At 47.7% G+C, this 21,976-nt stretch overlaps 1 protein-coding gene across 1 annotated transcript; it reads right to left on the bottom strand.

Annotated features, from left to right (window-relative positions):
• Nucleotides 1-2,412: 2,412 nt before the first annotated feature.
• LOC308580698 (zinc-binding protein A33-like) lies at nt 2,413-15,320 on the bottom strand. Its single transcript, XM_081182742.1, has 7 exons — nt 15,135-15,320; nt 12,974-13,620; nt 10,874-10,969; nt 8,269-8,502; nt 7,411-7,433; nt 6,270-6,631; nt 2,413-3,862 (listed from the first exon to the last, which is right to left on the bottom strand). The coding sequence occupies exons 2-7, from the start codon at nt 13,397-13,399 to the stop codon at nt 3,339-3,341; spliced, it is 1,665 nt and encodes a 554-aa protein (XP_081038868.1). The 5' UTR covers nt 13,400-13,620; nt 15,135-15,320; the 3' UTR covers nt 2,413-3,338.
• Between the last annotated feature and the right edge of the window lie 6,656 nt (nt 15,321-21,976).

The raw sequence follows: 21,976 nt of genomic DNA, 5'->3' as shown, positions 1-21,976 counted from the left end.
CCCAGGAGCCCCGCCTCCTCTGGCCTTAAGGCGAGCACTCCTCCTGGGGGCAACCAGTTCCCTTCGCCTCTCTGCCCTAAGCCTCTGCAGATCAGGAGAGGCCGAAGGGTTACTGGGCCCTGGAGGAGGCTCACCTGTGGCCACTGAGTCATCAGGCCCCTCTGGGGCCAGGAGGACTTCACCTGGGGCCAGCTCCTGCTGCACTGCCACAGGTGCAGGCTCTTCAGCCTCTAGGCCTTGCCCCAGTTCAGCCGGCCCTGGAGGCGGGGACTCCTGTGCAGGCTGGGATTCCTCTGTTTCATCCTCCGAATCGGAATCCCAGGCCATCACAATGACATTTGTAAAAAAAAAAAAAAACAGAAGCATTTTTGTTAGGGATTGTAGGACAAGACCTGCCAAGAAAAATAAAAAACTTATTTATGTATGCTACAACAGCAGCAAGAGTCTTGTTAGCACAAAGATGGAAGAACGAGGAAATTCCAACAAAAGAACAGTGGCAAGAAAAACTGATGAGCTATGCGGAACTGGCCAAGTTGACATATGAACACCAACAATTGGGAAACACTTGTCTGAGAGCGCTCCAGTTGGAGAACAGCCTTTACCAAAGGTGTCATGGGCTTTGAAGACACTCAAACTCAGGACGCAAGGGAGAAACGTGCTAAGAGGAAGGCATGCTTGGCAAATCCACACCATGATCAACTCCCACCCGGAAACCTGTGTCCCCACTGTGGAAGGACATGTGGATCCAGAATTGACCTCCACTGTCACTTACGGACTCATTATTAAAACCATGTTTATGGAAGACAATCTTACTTGGCTACGATTGGCTATGATTGCCAAAAGCAGCAGCAGCAGAAGACTCAAGACAGTGTGAGACAGTGGTTAGAGCAGAGGTTTGGGTAACTCCTCCCCCCACCCCACCCCTGCTTTGGCCTGAGGGCCATGTTAGCTGTTGGCCAACCCTGCGAGGGCCACCTGGCAATGTTGGGCGTAGCCAAAGCAGAAGTGGGCATGGCTTCTCTTGCAGATAGAGAGATCCCCGTGCCCCACTGTAATGGTTCTAGGGGTTGCTCATGCGTAAATCGGCGCCACACCTGGCTGGGTTGCCTGAGTGAACCTTTTCTGTCCGGACAGCCACTCGCCCATGGCTGTCTCAATCGCTGGCAGAATCCGTCAGTGGGCGTTTCTTGAACTTCTTCCAGCACAGAAGTTCTTTGACGCCTAGTCTCCGCCTAGTCTCCCTGGGCGGAAGCCTTCTGCACAGGGAGGGTGTGGGCAGCGGAGGACCCATGCTCTCCCCGCTGGTCTCCGGCGAGGAGTCATGGAGCCACCTCGCCGATTCCCCCATCTGCCCCCCTTCTCCACTGGTGCTACACTGAATTCCTTCCCCAGAAGATGGGCTGCTTCTCTCCCTCCCGGGACGCTCTCCGGAATCCCTCTGGAGCCCTCCCTCTCCCCCTGGCTCCGATGGCAGTTCCCTGACACCCACACAGAATACAGAACACATACAACACACATAGGCCTACTACCACTGTCCACCCACCCCTACATCATGTCAATCACCCCCTCCCCACTAGAGTGTTGGACTAGGACCGGGGAGGCAGTCCTGCCTCCTGAAGCTGAATGAGTGATGGAGGATAGAGCTGAACAGCATATCCTCTCCAAACATTTATCCGATGAAAACAGGGACATTCTATTCAATAACAACTGAAGCTTTCAGGAAGCCAGTTGTCATCAATTTGGGGAGAGAAATGCCTGGGATTGCTTTTCAGAACTGGGATATCGCAGGGTTGGGAGAGCTGCGGCCCCCTCTAGCTACATACTGTTTCTCAAAAGTAATTTCAGGTATTTCTACAGATTGACAGGAGATTCAGGATTTGCTACGGGGCTATGCACCAGGGAACATGCCTATTGATCTGACAGAAGCACTGGCGGTAATTGAAACAGCTGAATGTGCATCCAAATAGAAAAATGTCCCAGGAAACTTAAGAGCATCAAATTAAAGAGATTGTAGGAAGCGGCAATTCCCCAGAGTAGCTCATGTTTGTTGCTATTGATAAAGGTAACGGCTAAGTGGATAAATGCAAGAATAAGGAATGCAGCTACCACACAGTTAAAACAGTTTATTCAAAGTGTGCACAATTTGGAGAGGGGGAGAGGAAGCCACACAAATTAATATTACTTTTCATAAGGGTGACTAACTAATATTTTTTGGCATAAATGAATGTAGATCCAGGTGTCAGACACAGGGGTGAAGCCAAACCGCTGTGTTATCAGCCCCGAAGCAAGCTCCCTGGGGCGCAAGCCTAGGCAGTATCTATGTAGGTCTTGGGCTGCCCAGATAACATACCTTCCCTCTCGCCTTCACTGATGTGGCCCAAAGGAAAGGAAAGCAAGTCCTTGCAGTTATACGTGAATTTTATTTATATTTATTATTGTCGTTATTATTCAGCATTACGTGACATTTTCATGAGGTAAAATTAAAATTCCTGGGTTTTCCAAAAGCAGTTCATATGCTTCTTCATCAAACTTACAAGGCTAAATGTTGTCCGATCACACACAAAAAATAGCAAATTTGAATTCCTCACAGCCAAAAATGTATTATTAAGACCGCTTGCAGAAGAAATTTGCAGAAATTAAGCTTTGCCCCTTAAAATGACATGCCCTAAACTATGTAATGTTGATTCATTCTGACTCGTTTGAGGAGAAATTAGACGGTGTTGCCTCACAGCGCATGTTACCTCGCTCTTTCCGGCACAGTCGCTTTATTGCCCAAAGTCTGATCTTCTGAGGAAGCGGGGTTTGTTTCTCCTTTTTTTAATAATTTTTTATAATGCTTTTTATTGGTGCTCCATTTAATACAAACAAACAAAATACAGTAAAATTCAACAATCATTTACCCACATTCTTTCCCCACACTCTGCTGAGCATTGACTTCCTACCCTCCCTTCAACAGGTTTTCTTATGTCAGTTACTTTTCCAGTTTCTTATTGTATCCAATCCTATCTACATCATAAGATTTATTTCAGTCCTGCCAGAGTCTTCAGATTTCTACAGTTATTATTTGTGTACTCCATAAATTTACTCCAATCTTTTTGCTTCCTCCTGATTTTGGATTCTACAGGTCAGTTTTGCTAGTTCCGCATAATCAACCATCTCCTCTATTGCTGGTAATTCTGGTACTTTCCATTTTGGGGCTAGCAAAGTTCTGGCAGCAGTCGTAGCATACATAAATAACCTTTGAAGCGGGGTTTGTTTCTCGAGGGCTCCGGATCGACGGCCTGAGTTTGGTGGTTCTGCGATGGGATCCCAACCATCTCTGGAAGCTCTCCAGCAACTCAGAGCTCCAGGTCCCACACAGATAGCGGGTGGCTGCCCTGGGTGCTGAGGAAAGGAAGCAGTTCCTCGTGGAAGGACACTTGGAAGGTGTAGAGGTGGTTCATGCTGCTGCTGTTGTAGAAAGAGAGCTGGCCCCCTTCAAAGTCCAGGTAGACCCCCACTTTATCCATCCTCCCGCAGACCGAGAGCAGGGTCCGCGGCTCGCTCAGGGCTCGGTACTCTCCAGCCCGCAACTCGATGGCCCACACGCCTTCCTTGGGCCGGAAGTTCAGGCGCTTCTTGCGTTTCACCGACTTCTTGGCTGCCCCGATCACCCAGCCCGCGCTGTCCCCGACACGCACCTCCCAGTAGTACCGGCCCGTGGTGAAGCCCTTCCGGCCCACCACGCAAGGGCTAGAGGTGAAGCGCTCAGGTTTCCGTCGCCAGAAGCGTCGCCCCGGGCTGAACTTGACGCCGGTGGCTTCCTCCACAAGGACCAGGCTGGGGTGAGCGGAATTGCAGTCCAAAGTGATGCACGCAGGGACTGGGGGAGAAAAGGACAAGAGTGCACAATTATTTCAATGTTTTTATTATACAGTGGTACCTCAGGTTACATACGCTTCAGGTTACACACGCTTCAGGTTACAGACTCCGCTAACCCAGAAATAGTGCTTCAGGTTAAGAACTTTGCTTCAGGATGAGAACAGAAATCGTGCCCTGGTGGCGCGGCGGCAGCAAGAGGCCCCATTAACTAAAGTGGTGCTTCAGGTTAAGAACAGTTTCAGGTTAAGTACGGACCTCCGGAACGAATTAAGTACTTAACCTGAGGTACCACTGTATAATTATTATAATTATAATTACAATAGTGATAGTGATAGTAACAGTAATTTATTTATACCCCACCCATCTGGCTGGGTTTCCCCAGCCACTCTGGGTGGCTCCCAACAGAATATTGAAAACACGATAAAACATCAAACATTTAAAACGTCCCTGATGTCGTTCAGATGTCTTCCAAAAGTCAGATAGGTTTTTATCTCCTTGACATCTGATGAGAGGGCATTCCACAGGGAGGGTGCCACTACCGAGAAGGCCCTCTGCCTGGTTCCCGGTAAGCTCACATCTCACAGTGAGGGAACCGCCAGAAGGCCCTCGGTGCTGGACCTCAGTGTCTGGGCTGAATGATGGGGGTGGAGACGCTCCTTCAGTTATACTGAGCTGAGGCTGTTTAGGCTTTTAAGGTCAGCACCAACACTGAATTGTGTTCGGAAACGTACTGGGAGCCAATGTAGGTTTTTCAGGACTGGTGTTATATGGTCTTGGCGGCCGCCCCCAGTCACCAGTCTAGCTGCCGCATTCTGGATTAGTTGTAGTTTCCAGGTCACCTTCAAAGGTAGCCCAACATAGAGCCCATTGCAGTAGTCCAAGCGGGAGATAACCAGAGCATGCACCACTCTGGCGAGACAGACTGCGGGCAGGTAGGGTCTCAGCCTGCGTACCAGATGGAGTTGGTAGACAGCTGCCCTGGACACAGAACTGACCTATATACCACCCTATACCCGTAGATCTCAGGGCGGTTTTGAAATTAAAAGAACAGGACATCTTCCGCGTAGTTGGCCTGCGGAACTTATTGCCACAGAACTATTTGGAAGTCAGCAGTTCAAACGTGCTCTGAAAAGAATTAGAAGCAGAGTACAAGACTGAGGACCGCATGCCCAAACAGCAGGTCGCATTCATCTATATCTGATGATGCCAATACTTTGTTATGATATCATAGTCTAGACTTAGTTCCAAAATATCTTGGGGTTTTTATTTGCTGGGTGGCAGGCGCAGTGATCTTATTCTAGAGCAAAAGACTACCTGCAGAGTTAGCTCTCCACCATTATTAGGCACACAGGAAGCTGTACTATATACCGAGTCAAACCACTGGGTCCATCTAACTCAATATAGCCTACACGGACTAGTAGCAGCTCTTCAGGGTTTCAGACAAGGGGCATTTTCAGTCCTACCAGGAGAGGCAGGAGATAGAACTGAGGATTTTCTGCACACAAAACAGATCCCCTACCAATGATTTGCCTAAACATTCCCTCTCCTTCGCTCTGAATTATGAAGTGTGTCCATGTATTCCAGCTTCCTGGGCTCATCAACTTTTTGACCATCATTACATAGAGGCACCAGAATCTGGCTTTATTTTCGACCAAGATCAGGGGTAGAAAGCCCTGCACCATCAGAGTATAGTGAATCCATGTGGCAGGAATGAGAGGAGCGGCTTCCTTCATGTCCCATGAGCATTGGGTTGGTCACACAAACAGGCCAAAATATACATACCATGGCCGAGGAAGCCTGGTTGTTGTTGTTGTTTGCAGGTCCCCAAATCACACATCGGGAGTTGCTCACATAAGCAATTGAACACGTGGAGGTCAGAGATAACGGTAAAGGGACCCCTGACCATTAGGTCCAGTCGTGACTGACTCTGGGGTTGCGGTGCTCATCTCGCTTTACTGGCCGAGGGAGCCGGCGTACAGCTTCCAGGTCATGTGGCCAGCAAGACTAATCCACTTCTGGCGAACCAGAGCAGCGCACGGAAATGCCACTTACCTTCCCGCCAGAGTGGTACCTATTTATCTATTTGCACTTTGACGTGCTTCGAACTGCTAGGTTGGCAGGAGCAGGGACCGAGCAACGGGAGCTCACCCCATCGCGGGGATTCAAACCGCTGATGTTCTGATCAGCAAGTCCTAGGCTCTGTGGTTTAACCCACAGCGCCACCCGCATCCCCAGGAGGTCAGGGATGAGGCCTACCAAAACCTATTCCTGTTCACTGTATCCTGACTAATGAGCCTGAACTTCCAGATAACAGGAAGGCAGAGCATAATATAGCTGCCTCTTTGGGATTTTCAAATACACTTGACCTGAAAGCCCCATTTCCCGGAATGCAGCAGGAGAAACTTCACCTGGATGCACGGCACCCAAGAGCTCTTTCCAGGCGTAGAACTGCAGAGGGCCCTTAAACTCGCCCAGGTTCAAGTCCACAGGAACCACTCCATCTTCGTCTTCTTCCTCTGCGGCCATCTCTCGCACTCGCTCTTCTTCTTCCTCCTCCTCCTCTTCCTCCTCCTCTTCTTCCTCTTCCTCCTCTTCTTCTTCCTCCTCCTCCTCTTCCTCATACGCATCTCCCTCATCTCTCGCCAGCCCCTCATCGGTCTCATTCTCACACTCGTCTGTGTCTTCACTGCTGGCTCCCAAAACGTCTTCCGCCGCCTCAGCTTCGATTTCCTCTTCCTCATCAACCTGGGCTCCTTGCTCTGTGCGGACCCTGTGAGTAGTGGTAATAATAATAATAATAATAATAATAATAATAATAATAATAATAATAATAAACTACTTTTGGAAGGCCACCAGTTCTCTAGCCTTGATCTCTATGCTGGCAAAAGCTTTGTGTGATTTTTGCAGAGGGAGTTGTTTAAAGAAGGTACACTAGCAGCCCAGGCTGCTGCTTTTGTTTTCGCTTCTCTATAAATCAACACATGCACATTTTATGGAGATTTATGTCTCTGGACCCATGCCCCATATCTTTTAAGTCCAGTGCCAGATTTACGTATAAGCTAAACAAGCTATAGCTTAGGGCCCGCCTCTCCTGGGGGCCCCTAAAAAATTTAAAGGGAAAAAAACTGGATGTACATTTCCAAAATATAAGATAAAAAAACCCAAATAAAATAAAACCTACATACAGCAACAGGGTTTTGTGTTGTGTAGACTCCTCTGATGCAACTCATGGGCCCCGCCTGCTAGCCTGCTCCCCAAAATATCACTGGTTTGCTCATTTCTATATATATAGGGTGCCTACATTCTGCATGTGCAAATGGCTTTCGATACCTATTAGGTCCATAAATTACCACACAGCCTATATTCAACACAAAAAACAGCAACAATCTGTTGTTGACAAAGGACAACTGGACATATAAAGGGCCCCATTACCTTCAGTAGCTTAGGGCCTCATCAAACCTAAATCCAGCCCTGTTTAAGTCCCTAGTAATACCCCCACCAACCCTGCAATTGCTTATTCTAAACAAGAAAGGGCATGGCATGACTCACCTCTCCAGCAACTCTTTTGCCTCCTAAGTGGGGGAGAAAATTAGAAAGGAGTAAGGTGAAAGAAACATCTGAAAAGGGCTCTTTCCTAAGGTGGTCCCTTTTTTTACTGGCAGTGACCCCTGTGGTTTTAAGGGCTACATCAACTATGTTTTTTTAAATAGAAAAGCTCAGTACACACACCCTGTGGGATAACCAGCCTCATATAACCAACATGCTTACATCTAATTAATGCATGAAGGGGTTAAGATCATAGAGTAAGCTGTCCTGCCAGGCTTAGCTTACTTTAGGAGGGACTAGGAAATCAAGCCTTTGTTCCCCTCCAGTCAACGAGAGGAGCTCAACGTGTGAGGAGTACTGAGTTGGTTGCTGCATCTCAGACCACATGGCTCTTACAAGCCGTTATTGAATTTCTATACCAATCTAGGAACTTTCACCACTAAGTACACCAAGTTTTACTGCCCGTACAACTTTTTCGGAATGCTGTATAGAAAAGCCCATGAATCTGAGCTTTGGAGAGTTTGTAAGTAAATCATTTTAAACTTACCAAACATGTGGTCTTTTTCTATGATAGGGGAAGAAGGAAACTTTGGAACTCACTTTGGGCATATTTTAAAGGTCTAACAACCTATCTTTCCACACTTTGATTTGCTGCATGTTTTGTGATTTAAAATCTCTGCTGGGATTCTCTCACCCAAGAGTGTTTGCCCCAAACCTGGATCTTGACATCCAGGAATTCTCCTTTACACACACACACACACACACACACACACAGCCCTGCAACCCCTCGCCACTCATATTATATGAGAGTCATCTGAACCCTCTATGGACTTTCTCACCACAACTCAAGGTCCCTCTCACCTTGAGGAAACTGATTTGGTCCTTGCATTCCAGTCCTGCCTGCACCCGGCAGAGGGTCTCCGACCAAGAGGCTACCTTCCAGTTCAGTTCCTTCAGCTTGGTTTCCATCTGGGCCAAGTTCTTCTCTCGCTGATTCTCCAGGGCCTCCTTTAAACCCAGCTCTCTGTCGCTCAGCAGCTGGTGCATCTTCACAAATTCCCCAGAGACGTGGTCAGACAAGGACTCGGAGCAGGTCTGGAAAGGGGAGAGGTGTGTCACTCGCACCCAAAGGCTTCTGCTCTGCTCGAATGGGATTGGTGAATGGGATTCTGCTCTCTCCCAATAACAGAACCTACCAATCCTCTAGAACAGTGGTTCTCAACCTGTGGGTCCCCAGATGTTGTTGGACTACAACTCCCATCCTCCCTGAGCTCTGGCCTTGCTAGCTAGGGATGATGGGAGTTGTAGTCCAAAAACAGCTGGAGGCCCAAGGTTGGGGAACACTGCTCTAGAACAGCAGTTCTCAACCTGTGGGTCCCCAGATGTTGTTGGACTACAACTCCCATCCTCCCCGAGCTCTGGCCTTGCTAGCTAGGGGTGGTGGGAGTTGTAGTTCAACAACATCTGGGGACCCACAGGTTGAGAAAGGCTGCTCTAGAACAACAGGGGTGGAGAACTTCCTCTACCCAAAGGCCACACTACCTTCTGGGAAACTTCCAGAATATAGTAGGATAGTTTCTTCACAGAGATCCCTCTTTCTCCTCCAGCCAGGTGAAGTAAGAAGCAGGAGCAGCGTTCAAGAGCATATTCCAGCCAGGCAAAAACACCTATGGTGCAAAGAAGGGCTAGAGCAGGGTGTGTGGCCTGGGGAAGAGTCCTGAGGGTGTGGGTGAGGTCACATATGGCCCCCCAGGCCTGAGGTTCCCCATAGCCCTGCTCTAGAATCCACTTCTCCCTTAGACCCTCAACCAGATCTGCACACCCCTCTCTGATAAATCATTCATCCAGGCAATCAATTGTTAGCCACATAAATCCATAATAATGGTCCCGCCAGGTCAAGATGGAGGAGTCCATCCTGGTTCCCAAGACTGGCCCATTTTCCCAAGAAGGACATGAAAACAAGCAGCCTTTTTCCTGCTGCAAGCATAACCAATAATAATAATAATTTAGAATAATAATAATTTATTATTTATACCCTGACCATGTGGCAGGGCCTCCCCAGCCACTCTGGGTGGCTCCCAACAGAATAATAATAATAATGCGACAAAACATCAAACATTAAAAACTTCCCTAAACAGGGCTGCCTTCAGATGTCTTCTAAAAGTCAGGTGGTTGTTTATTTCCTTGACATCGGATAGGAGGGTGTTCCACAGGGCGGGCACCACTACCAAGAAGGCCCTCTGCCTTGTTCCCTATAACCTCACTTTTCACAGGGAGGGAACCACCAGAAGGCCCTCAAAGCTGGACGATGGGGGTGGAGACACTCCTTCAGGTATACTGGGCCAAGGTCATTTAGAGCTTTTAAGGTCAGCACCAACACTTTGAATTGTGCTCGGAAACGTACTGGGAGCCAATGTAGGTCTTTCAAGACCGGTGTTATATGGTCTCGGCGGCCGCCCCCAGTCACCAGTCTAGCTGCCGCATTCTGGATTAGTTGTAGTTTCCAAGTCACCTTCAAAGGTAGGTTATTGATGGTCATTGCTGGAGGCCATGATGGTGGTCAGTCAACATGGATTCCCACTGGACTTGTAATGCATAGAACCACTTAGGAAGTGGTGGTTGGTCATCACAATGCGCGCGATCCACAACCCTTGCTCCACATTCCTGTGAGCTGCAGCATGGGTGGCGCCCCAGAGCACCAAAGTGTTTCTAAGCATTGCAGGCCAAGCTGAGATCATCCTCACTTGTGCATATTGTAACCTATAAAGAGGGAAGAGTCTACATTTAGCTGAATAGACAGACTCAGCTGGCTCTCCTGTGTTGTGTTTCACAAAGAACACGTGACCAGACAGTTATCTTCTTCAGAGCAGTCTTACTATTCTCTGGGTGTGGAGCCTTCAGTAGTCTGAAGGTCATTGATCAAATACTGAATGTTTAAATATCAGGTGTCGGTTAACAGACGGTCATCACTAGCAACTAGCAACTGGTGCTGGAGGAGACTCTTGAGAGTCCCATGTACTGCAAGAAGATCAAACGTATCCATTCTGAAGGAAATCAGCCCTGAGTGCTCACTGGAAGGACAGATCCTGAAGCTGAGGCTCCAATACTTTGGCCACCTCATGAGAAGAGAAGACTCCCTGGAAAAGGGGAAAAGGGGAAAGGGGAAAGGGGAAAGATTGAGGACACAAGGAGAAGGGGACGGCAGAGGAGGAGATGGTTAGACAGTGTTCTCAAAGCTACCAATATGAGTCTGACCAAACTGCGGGAGGCAGTGGAAGCCTGGCGTGCTCTGGTCCATGGGGTCACGAAGAGTCGGACACGACTAAACGACTAAACAACAACAACATCACTAGCAACTACAAAGGCAGACCAGAAGATGACCAGGAATTGGATAGGTTCAATTTGGCATTGTGTAGCCTGGAAAGCTCAACTGCCCCATCATAAAACCCAACAATGCTGCCTGCACCTTCAGTTCTATAATGTTCTCCTGTTGACGACACTGGCTCATCTTCAACCGCCTGAGACCTTCCTCCAGGGGCTCTAGAGATGCCTTCAGCTGGTCCTGGAGCAAAAGAAAAAAAAAAACCCGGTGCCATTTCAGATAGCATAGCATTCTTTCAAAGGGGACTGGGCAGAGTGGAAGAAATGCCATACGGACACATCACCCCTCTGAAGGTCTCCCCATATGAAGATGGTTTGTAGGAAAAGAATGCTTAGGCTTAGAGATGGACTAAAGAAGTGGAACCCTTATGCATATTCACATATTTGGGAGCACCACAGTTAGCAGCTGTGATTTTCCTAAAAGGGAGCTTCAAAAAATACCTACCATTTAGAAATAAAGATGCAAAACCTTTAACTATGTGCAATACCATTAGGAAAAACATGATGGGAAGGCAGCTCAGGAAGGCTGGACAACCCAAACTCCATTTCTCTAGGACCTCTTTAAAATTTCTAAAATGACAGGAGCATCATGATAGATGGGTACAATTGTTCTGTCCAAGTTGTTTCTTATAAAGCACTTCAGGACTGTTGCTATCTTGGGGTTGGATTTAATGACATACCAGCAAATTCAGTTTGCACAATTATAGTACCTTGGAAGGTCTTGCACAACAAGCCCACCTCCCCACAAAACTGGACTTTTTGCAGTACAGAAAGTGACAGGGAAATGCACTGGAAAGTGTGGGGTAACACTTGCTGTGAAGCAACACCGTCTAATCTCCATACAAACCAACTGTATGAATGCCTATTATAATTCAGGGGAGGGGGACATTCAGTTATTTTGGTTCAAGGGTGACTAATAATATGTCATCTTCCAGTTGTTGCTGGAAGTGCTACTCCCATCATCCCTTAGAATTTGCCAGGCTGCCTGGGGGTGATGAGAACTAGAGTCCAGCAATATCTGGAGGACTTAAAGGTAAAGGTGAAGGCACCCCTGACCATTAGGTCCAGTCGTGGCCGACTCTGGGGTTGCGGCACTCATCTCGCTTTACTGGCCGAGGGAGCCGGCGTACAGCTTCCGGGTCATGTAGTCAGCATGACTAAGCCGCTTCTGGCGAACCAGAGCAGTGCACGGAAACGCCATTTACCTTCCTGCCGGAGCGGTACCTATTTATCTACTTGCACTTTGACGTGCTTTCGAACTGCTAGGTTGGCAGGAGCAGGGACCGAGCAATGGAAGCTCACCCCGTCATGGGGATTCGAACCGCCGACCTTCTGATGGGCAAGTCCTAGGCTCTGTGGTTTAACCCACAGAGCCACCCGCGATCTGGAGGACTTACTATAGAATAAGGCTCCACAGAGTGACTGAATGCAGGGGCGAAGGAAGGGGGGTGCGTTGGGGGCAGGTCGCCCTGGGTGTCACTACTGAGGGGGGTGACAAAATGCCAGGTGGCACTCACTGTGGGGTCTGCAGTGCTCCTGAGCCACGCGTCTGCCCCAAACAGTCCACCTGCTGCCTCCCCCTCAGCTGTAGAGCAGCTGAGTAGGAGGAGGCAGGCAGACTCCTTGGAGGCCCCATAGAGCGTCCTGCCCCGGCTTGCCCCACCCTACAGACGGCTGGCCCCACCCCTTGGCGCAGGGCATGCACACTGCCCCAGGAATCCAATCGGCTTGCTCCACCACTGACTTAATGTCCACCCTAAATGCCAATTAAATTTTTAAAATGGCACCTCTGGGAAAAGTCCTTTCATTGAAAGCCCTCTGAGTTAGAAGCTCTGGAAACAGATTCCTAATACAGTGGACGCTCTGGTTGCGAACATGATCCGTGAGGGATGCATGTTCGCAACCCATAGCGTCCGCAATCCACAATGGCACATCTGTGCACGCACGGGTTGCGATTCGGCATGTCTGCACATGTGCAATCCATGATTTAGCGCTTCTGTACATGTGCGACTGCCAAAACCTGGAAGTAACCCGTTCCGGTACTTCTAGGTTTTGGCGGTCTGCAACCCAAAAAAACGCAACCTGAAGCGTCTGTAACCCGAGGTATGACTGTACGTGCATGGAGGCTGTTGTTGTTGTGACTTAGCCTCCGGCCCATTGCTGAATAACAAACGGCCTCTCTCACCTGATAGGCCTGAACCGCATTTTTGATGGGCAGGAAGTCGTGCCCACGATGCTGAGGCAAGTCGCGGCAGATCACGCAGACGGGCCCCTCGTCCTGGCTGCAGAAGAGTTTGAGCGGCTCCTCGTGCTCCTCGCAGAAGTACCAGCCTCCGGTCCCGCCGACCTGGGGCCCTTCGTCCAGCTTGAGAAGGCGGGCCTTCTCGGCCAGGCTGCAGAGGGCTCGGTTGATGGCCATGCGGCGCAAAGCAAATGGCCGCCGGCACTCGGGGCACAGCCCGCGCCTCTGGCCCTTGGGGATGCAGGGCTCCAAGCACGGGGCGCAGAAGCTGTGGCCACACTCCAGCATGTGTGGGTCTCGGAAGATGGAGAGGCAGATGGGGCACAGCAGGTCCTCAGTGAAGCTGGATACCTCTTTCACGGATGCCATGTTGAAAAGAGAGAGGCCGCCACAGCTACCACTTCTCCTTGGTATGGCCGGGCCTGTACCTATTGGCTTGGTGGACTTTGGTGGATTTTTCTCTCCAATGAGCCAAAATGTTTGTTTTTTCCTCTCACAAGGGATCGCAAAGCTTCTTTTACTTTCAGGCTTTCAGTTGAGCTTTTCTTCTTTGTGATATTTCTTTGAACAGAACCATCAACGACCTTTTCCTGTTTCTTAATGATGATGGTGGTGGTGATAATTTAAAATAAAAGAAGATGTGGAAAACTGGGTTATAATGTGTAGTTTCCCTGTATACAACCAGATATCCCCGTCTGTTCAGCTGACCTTTATTTGGAGGGGAAAGCTGCCTTAAAGGACTTCAAGACTGTTGCTAACTTGGGGTTGGATTTAATCACATACCAGCAAATTCAGTTTGCACAATTATAGCACATTGGAAGATCTTGCGCAACAAGCCCTCCTCCCCACAAAATAGGACTTTTTGCAGTACGGAAAGTGACAGGGAAATGCACTGGGAAGTGTGGAATAGCACATGCTGTGAAGCAACATCGTTTAATCTCCCTACAAACCAACTGTATGAATGCCTATTAAATAGCCAACACATAGGCGCCGACTCCATGGGGCTTGAGGGGGCCCGAGCCCCCTCAAAAATTCATTTGGGAGGGCTCCGCCCCCCCAATAATCTCCGGCGCCCCTCCAACAGAGCGCCATCGCCGCCCCTCCCCCAGCCCAAAATGCACAGGGTTGGGCTGCATGCCTCCTGCCCTCCCTCCCGAGCAAAAGCTCCACCCAATTTCCTTCGGAGCTGATTAATAGGCGCAGCACGCTCTCCCCTATTTGCTCACGAGGAGGCGGCGCCCCTTTATTTGCATATTCATGAGCTTATTTATTATTCATGAGCTATTTTTTATAAGTCCGCGTCCCTGAGCCAACATCATCTAATCTCCCTGCAACCAAACCCAGGACGAATGCTCAATAAACAGATTGTCTGGAAATGTTTATAGTGAGCTAGAAACTTACACAAAATTTGACCTACAGAGTTGCTCTTCTACAGTACCCCAGACCATAATAATCTTACAAGACCTAAAAGTCACACAGATGCGAACAATCCTGTTTGACCCCGTTCTTTAGTTTACCTGCAAGTAAGGGTTTTAAAACCCTTTTTTATTTTAGTAGCGTATATTAGAACAAGCACCAATGATTAACAAGTCATAACACACTCTTTGCTGATTCAAGGAACACACTTTTCTTCAGAGCTTACTATAAATATATGAAGTTTTATGTTTGGTTTTTCAACATTCAAGAGCTCTTCCATCACAAAACATCGTACCTGGCCAGTGGTTTTCCTCTGTGAGTGTCACCTTTCAGGCTGGGTTCAAGTTTATTTTCAAAGCTTATCCTAAAACAATCCTTAGCAAGTTTAGTCAGAGAAGCCCCACAGACTTGCTTCCCAATGTCTTCAGGGCTGCTTAAACACCATACTTTTTTTTAAAAAAGCACACCCCAAGAATCCTGGGAACTGTGGTTTAACACACACCCCGAGCTACAATTCCCAGCACCCTCAAAAGCTACCGTTCCCAGGATCTTGGAGTGTGTGTGCTTTAAAGGAATGATGTGTACACAGCCTAGGACTACATCAAAGCCTTCTCAGGAGCTTTCAGACTCCCCTCTTCCCCTCCAAAGCAGACTGCCTGGTTGCAAGGAGCACAAAACTCTCTCTTACCCTTTTAGCTGAAATGTCCTTCCCTGCTGTTTCCCAGTCTTCTCCGGGGGCTATTTGCTCCTGGATTAGGATCAGGTTAGGACCTCTCCTCTTGAATTAGCCTAGGTTTTCCCTTATCCTCTGCATGGGCTTGCCTTTGTCCTCCTTAACCCCTCCCCCCCCCTCCCCAGCCTGCCTTCCCCTTTGCATTCAGATCCTGCATATTGCAGCAAGGCTCACTTCTACGGAGGTGCGATGATGTTGACGCAGCAATTCTGGTCTCTGCAAAACTGCCGGCGCTCCAGCAAAACTGAGTCAGCACTTTCCCCTTCCAGGTTGGAAGAGGAGGAGGAGGAGGAGAAACTATCCTGCAGCAGTGCCCTTTACACAGTGCACAGAGAATTGGAGGGTGGGGGATATTGGGAGATGTCCCAAGCATATGAAGATGGAGTGGGATTGCGGGAATTGGCAAGCATCATCAGCAGTAAAGAGAGGGTCCTTTTAGATGACAAGTGACGCAGGAATTTGAGCAGGATAGTTTAAGGGTTTGGCAGCAGCAGTGTGCGGAGGACGTGACAGAGTTAATCCTCAGTTGGAGATGTCGCCATAGCTGTCAACTTACAGATTTGAAAATAAGAGACCAGCAGCCTCGAAAATAAGGGATCAGCAGCCAAAATAAGGGATTTTGCTTAGCTTATACAGAAATCCGGCACTGATGGAGCCATGCTGCTTTGGCTGCCACTGTGTTTTGTAGGGGGGTTGGACTAGATGATCCTAAGGGTCTACAACTCCCACCAAAGAAGAGGGGCAGACAAAACTGATGAACGACGTCCAGATGGCAAAGCTTACAGGCAGAATTAGAAACCAGGAAGAGTACCTCTTTAATAAAGAATGGGGAAAGTTTATAATTTAGTTGAAAAGCTATTGTCAAGAGTTGCATACATTGGTAGGATTGACAGAAAACTTGCAGTAAAAATTTGAACTATGGATGGACAAATGTTTTATAAAAATAGAGTAATGAAAGGGATGCAGAGGGAGAAATCAATACATTAAGATGCTGCACTGGTTGGAGGGGATGCTAAGCAGCACGTCAGGGCTGCCTTCGTCCTGGTGCGAGGAGTTCCATCGGCCCTTCCCCGCCCGAAAGAGAGGGGGGAGGGAGAGACACTTTCGCCCACGCCGGTCCGTGAGCCCGGCATGAGGCGGTTGCGGTGGCGCGGCATCCGCTGAAGCGCCGCCCTTCTGTGTCCCTCCCCATCCCCTCCTCTTTCTCCTCCCTCAGGCTGCCTCCAGCTTCCCCTGGCAGCGCAGTGGAAGTCTCGCAAGAGAGGGGCTGCCTGCCCGCCCACCGCCACCCGTCTCCTCACGACGCGCCCCTGAGGGGGGAAAGGGAGAGACAGAGACGTGGCAGCTCGTGCGAGCTCTCTCACGATGTGGCGGACCCTGAGCCACTGCTTCCCTCCCGAGCCGGGCGAGTATGAAACCCGGGAAATTTAAGGGACATCATCAATCAGGGACAGCAGCGGGAAACGGCGCTGGGATAAGGGAGTTTCCCGCCAAATAAGGGACAGTTGACAGCTATGGATGTGGCTGGTGCCTTTGGGGAGAGCTGCAGAACATCTGCTTTGCAGATTCATTCTCCAGCAGGGCTGGGAGAGCACCTGGTCTGAAAATCCTGGGCAGTCGGTGTAGATAATGCTGAATGAGATGGACCAATGGTCTGGCTCTTCGATCCACTGGGAACCTTCAGTCACTAAAATATCTTTGCCAACCTTCTTCCTGTCCCTTTCTGTCTCCAGTGTGCACACTGGCCTTTTGCAGAGGAAGCAGGGGGTCTCTCGGTGTTTATTGTGCTTAAAATGCACACAACACCCCAGAGATCCTCCAAATTGTACCGCAAAACAAAACAGAACGTGTCTCGAGATTCTGAAAAGTATTGTTTTGCCGACAGCGTTGCCCTGCGTTGCAGCAATTCTAACAGGCAGCAACATTCTGTGACATCAGAGCAACTCACCCAATTACAGGGAGCGGGGTGTGTGGTCTTCCATGTCCACAGCAGGTAACACAGAGCTGTCACTTATGATGTAATAAAGTGGGGGCATCATATAGGTCAGAAGAGGGGCTGGACTTAGACCCTGGAAGGTGGACAAGGCCACAACATGAAAACAGGACTCAGTTAAAATGGGCAGTAGGCCAGTAACATTAAGGAGGGGACTTTGTGAGAATAATTTCTTCCTCATCCTGTGCATCAGCCAATAAGTCTCTTCCAGAGACTTTAAGAACATCCTCCTTATAGCTATCTGACCTCAACAATATTCTTGGGAGAGTTTGCTGCAGTGTGTGTTGTGTCAAACTGTAGGTGGTGCTATTGCTTTAGCCAACCCAAAATACTTTACTGAATTGTTAGTCTTACTCAGAATACACCCAATGAAATTAATTCATAGAATCATAGAGTTGGAATAGACCACAAGGGCCATCGAGTCCAACCCCCTGCCAAGCAGGAAACACCATCAGAGCACTCCTGACATATGGTTGTCAAGCCTCTGCTTAAAGACCTCCAAAGAAGGAGACTCCACCACACTCCTTGGCAGCAAATTCCACTGTCGAACAGCTCTTACTGTCAGGAAGTTCTTCCTAATGTTTAGGTGGAATCTTCTTTCTTGCAGTTTGGATCCATTGCTCCGTGTCCGCTTCTCTGGAGCTGTAGCATCACCTTAGCTTGAATTCCCACTCAGCCTAGTTGTTAACAGTCATCAACAGGTTTACCACACCTATCAGCCAATCACCCATTCCCACCACCCGTCTGAGTAATACCCCTCCCCACCCTCTCACTATATATAAGGGTCTGGTGACTTCTGTTTCAGTGTATCTGAAGAAGTGTGCATGCACACAAAAGCTCATACGAATAACAAACTTAGTTGGTCTCTAAGGTGCTACCTGTTGTCCTTGCCCATGGAGTTTTCTTGGCAGGGATACTGGAGTGGCTTGTCGGTTCCTGCTCCAGGTTATAGGGGATTGGAATGCTAAAGTAGGGAGTCAAGAGATAAAAGGAACAACTGGCAAGTTTGGCCTTGGAGTTCAAAACGAAGCAGGGCAAAGGCTAATAGAGTTCTGCCAAGAGAACAAGCTGGTCATCACAAACACTCTTTTCCAACAACACAAGAGACGACTCTACACATGGACATCACCAGATGGGCAGCATCGAAATCAGATTGATTATATTCTCTGCAGCCAAAGATGGAGAAGCTCTATACAGTCAGCAAAAACAAGACCTGGAGCTGACTGTGGCTCAGATCATCAGCTTCTTATAGCAAAATTCAAGCTTAAACTGAAGAAAGTAGGAAAAACCACTGGGCCGGTAAGATACAATCTAAGTCAAATCCCTTATGAATACACAGTGGAAGTGAGGAACAGGTTTAAGGATTTAGATTTGGTGGACAGAGTGCCTGAAGAACTATGGATGGAGGCTCGTAACATTATACAAGAGGCAGCAACTAAAACCATCCCAATGAAAAGGAAATGCAAGAAAGCAAAGTGGCTGTCCAACGAGGCCTTACAAATAGCGGGGGAGAGAAGGCAAGCAAAAAGTGAGGGAGATAGTGAAAGATACAGGAAATTGAATGCAGATTTCCAAAAAATAGCAAGGAGAGACAAGAAGGCCTTCTTAAGCGAGCAATGCAAAGAAATAGAGGGAAACAACAGAATGGGAAGAACCAGAGATCTGTTCAAGAAAATTGGAGATATGAAAGGAACATTTCGTACAAAGATTTCCATAATAAAAGACAAAAGTGGAAAGCACCTAACAGAAGCAGAAGACATCAAGAAGAGGTGGCAAGAATACACAGAGGAACTATACCAGAAAGAAATGGATGTCTCATATACCCCAGGTAGTGTGGTTGCTGACCTTGAGCCAGACATTCTGGAAAGTGAAGTCAAATGGGCCTTAGAAAGCATTGCTAATAACAAGGCCAGTGAAACTGATGATATTCCAGCTGAACTATTTAAAATTTTAAAAGCTGCTACACTCAATATGCCAGCAAATTTGGAAAACTCAGCAGTGGCCAGAGGATTGGAGAAGATCAGTCTACATCCCAATCCCAAAGAAGGGAAGTGCCAAAGAATGCTCCAACTACCGCACAATTGCACTCATTTCACACGCTAGCAAGGTTATGCTTAAAATTCTACAAGGAAGGCTCAAGCAGTATATGGACCGAGAACTCCCAGAAGTGCAAGCTGGATTTAGAAGAGGCAGAGGAACCAGAGACCAAATTGCAAACATGCGCTGGATTATGGAGAAAGTTAGAGAGTTCCAGATAGACATCTACTTTTGCTTCATTGACTATGCAAAAGTCTTTGACTGTGTCGACCACAGCAAACTATGGCAAGTTCTTAAAGAAATGGGAGTGCCTGATCACCTCATCTGTCTCCTGAGAAATCTCTATGTGGGACAAGAAGCTACAGTTAGAACTGGAGATGGAACAACTGATTGGTTCAAAATTGGGAAAGGAGTATGGCAAGGCTGTATATTGTCCCCCTGCTTATTTAACTTATATGCAGAATTCATCATGCGAAAGGCTGGGCTGGATGAATCCCAAGCCAGAATTAAGATCACCGGAACAAATATCAACAACCTCAGATATGCAGATGACACAACCTTCATGGCAGAAAGTGAGGAGGAATTAAAGAACCTTTTAATGAGGGTGAAAGAGGAGAGCGCAAAATATGGTCTGAAGCTCAACATCAAAAAAACAAAGATCATGGCCACTGGTCCCATCACCTCCTGGCAAATAGAAGGGGAAGAAATAGAGGCAGTGAGAGATTTTACTTTCTTGGGCTCCATGATCACTGCAGATGGTGACAGCAGTCACGAAATTAAAAGACGCCTGCTCCTTGGGAGAAAGGCAATGACAAATCTAGACAACATCTTAAAAAGTAGAGACATCACCTTACCAACAAAGGTCCGTATAGTAAAAGCTATTTTACTATAGTAAAAGCTATTTTAACATTAGGAAGGCAGCTGGACCAGATGGAATCATGGGACGGGTTATTAGGGACTGCGCTGCAGAATTAGCTGGCGTATTTACGGAAAATTTTAACCAATCCCTGTTGCAGGGTTATGTCCCTACCTGCCTGAAGACATCGATTATAGTGCCAGTCCCCAAGCAGTCAGTGGTGGTATCTCTCAATGACTATAGACCAATAGCCCTAACATCTGTCATTATGAAATGTTTTGAGAGATTGGTGCTAGATCATATTAAGGCTGGTCTTCCATCCACTTTAGACCCGTTCCAGTTTGCATACAGAAGAAACAGATCTACTGATGATGCTATTTCCATCGCTGTCCATACTGTATTGAGTCATCTAGAACGACAGGGAACCTACGCAAGGCTGTTGTTTGTGGACTACAGTTCTGCCTTCAATACAATTCTGCCAGACAGGTTATTTCTTAAAATGACCAATTTGGGTATACATCAGAAGATCTGTCTGTGGGTAAGGAATTTCCTGACTGATAGGCCGCAGACAGTGAGAATGGGACCTTACTATTCTTCTACTCTAGTATTAAGCACAGGAGTCCCCCAGGGATGTGTGCTAAGTCCCTTTCTCTATTCCCTGTACACATTTGATTGCACCCCACTGTATAAGTCCAACACAATCATCAAATTTGCGGATGATACAACAGTGGTGGGGCTCATCAGTGAGAACGATGAGACTGCTTATAGGAAAGAAGTACAGGGGTTAATTCAATGGTGTAAAGAAAATAATCTCATGCTTAACACCAAAAAAACCAAAGAACTCATAATTGACTTTAGGAGAAAGAAAAGTGTATTTTTACCATTGCACATAAATGGCGAGGAAGTGGAGAGGGTTGGTAGTTTTAAATACCTGGGCATTTATATCTCGGAGGACCTCTCATGGACTGCAAATATTAATATGGTTGTGAGGAAGGTGCAGGGGAGGTTGTATTTCCTGAGAATGCTCAGGGGACTGAATCTATCCCAGCACCTACTTCTGTCCTACTATCATAGTACCATTGAGAGTGTCTTAACCTATAGTATGTTATCGTGGTATGGGAGCAGCTCTGAAACGGATAAAAAAGCTTTACAGAGAACAATTAAAATTGCCCAGAATGTTATTGGGCTCCGACTACCAACCCTGGATGAGATCTTCACGTCTCGCATTTTGAAGAAGTCACATAATATCCTGAGAGATCCCACCCACCCTGCTCACAACTTCTTTGAACTATTGCCTTCGGGCAGAAGATATAGGACAATGAAAACACGAACCACACGCCTTCTGAATAGTTTCTATCCAAGAGCTCTGACTGCACTAAATAATGATCTCAGGGCCAGCTGCAAGGTTTAGCAAGCAGAGAGTAGGAAGGAATGAGATAGGTTTTAGGTTATGTTTTAGGTTTTAGGTTATGTTATGCCTTAATAGGTCATGTTATATTCTGGATTTTATGTTTTTATAGATTATGTTTGAATAGGATGAGAGTGTCGGAGATACATGCAAATGTATATGTGAACCCGGTCTTTGGGTGGGTGTTTGATTTTCGTTGTTGTGTATACTGTGTATATACGGACAATGACAATAAATTTATCTATCTATCTATCTATGGTTTTCCCAGTAGTGATGTATGGAAGTGAGAGCTGGACCATAAAGAAGGCTGATCGCCGAAGAATTGATGCTTTTGAATTATGGTGCTGGAGGAGACTCTTGAGAGTCCCATGGACTGCAAGAAGATCAAACGTATCCATTCTGAAGGAAATCAGCCCTGAGTGCTCACTGGAAGGACAGATCCTGAAGCTGAGGCTCCAATACTTTGGCCACCTCATGAGAAGAGAAGACTCCCTGGAAAAGAC

Source organism: Podarcis bocagei (assembly GCF_964188305.1).
Source record: "Podarcis bocagei genome assembly, chromosome: 2".
Taxonomy (NCBI): domain Eukaryota; kingdom Metazoa; phylum Chordata; class Lepidosauria; order Squamata; family Lacertidae; genus Podarcis; species Podarcis bocagei.
Note: the sequence above shows the minus strand (reverse complement) of the source record. Positions and strands in the feature narration are given on the sequence as shown.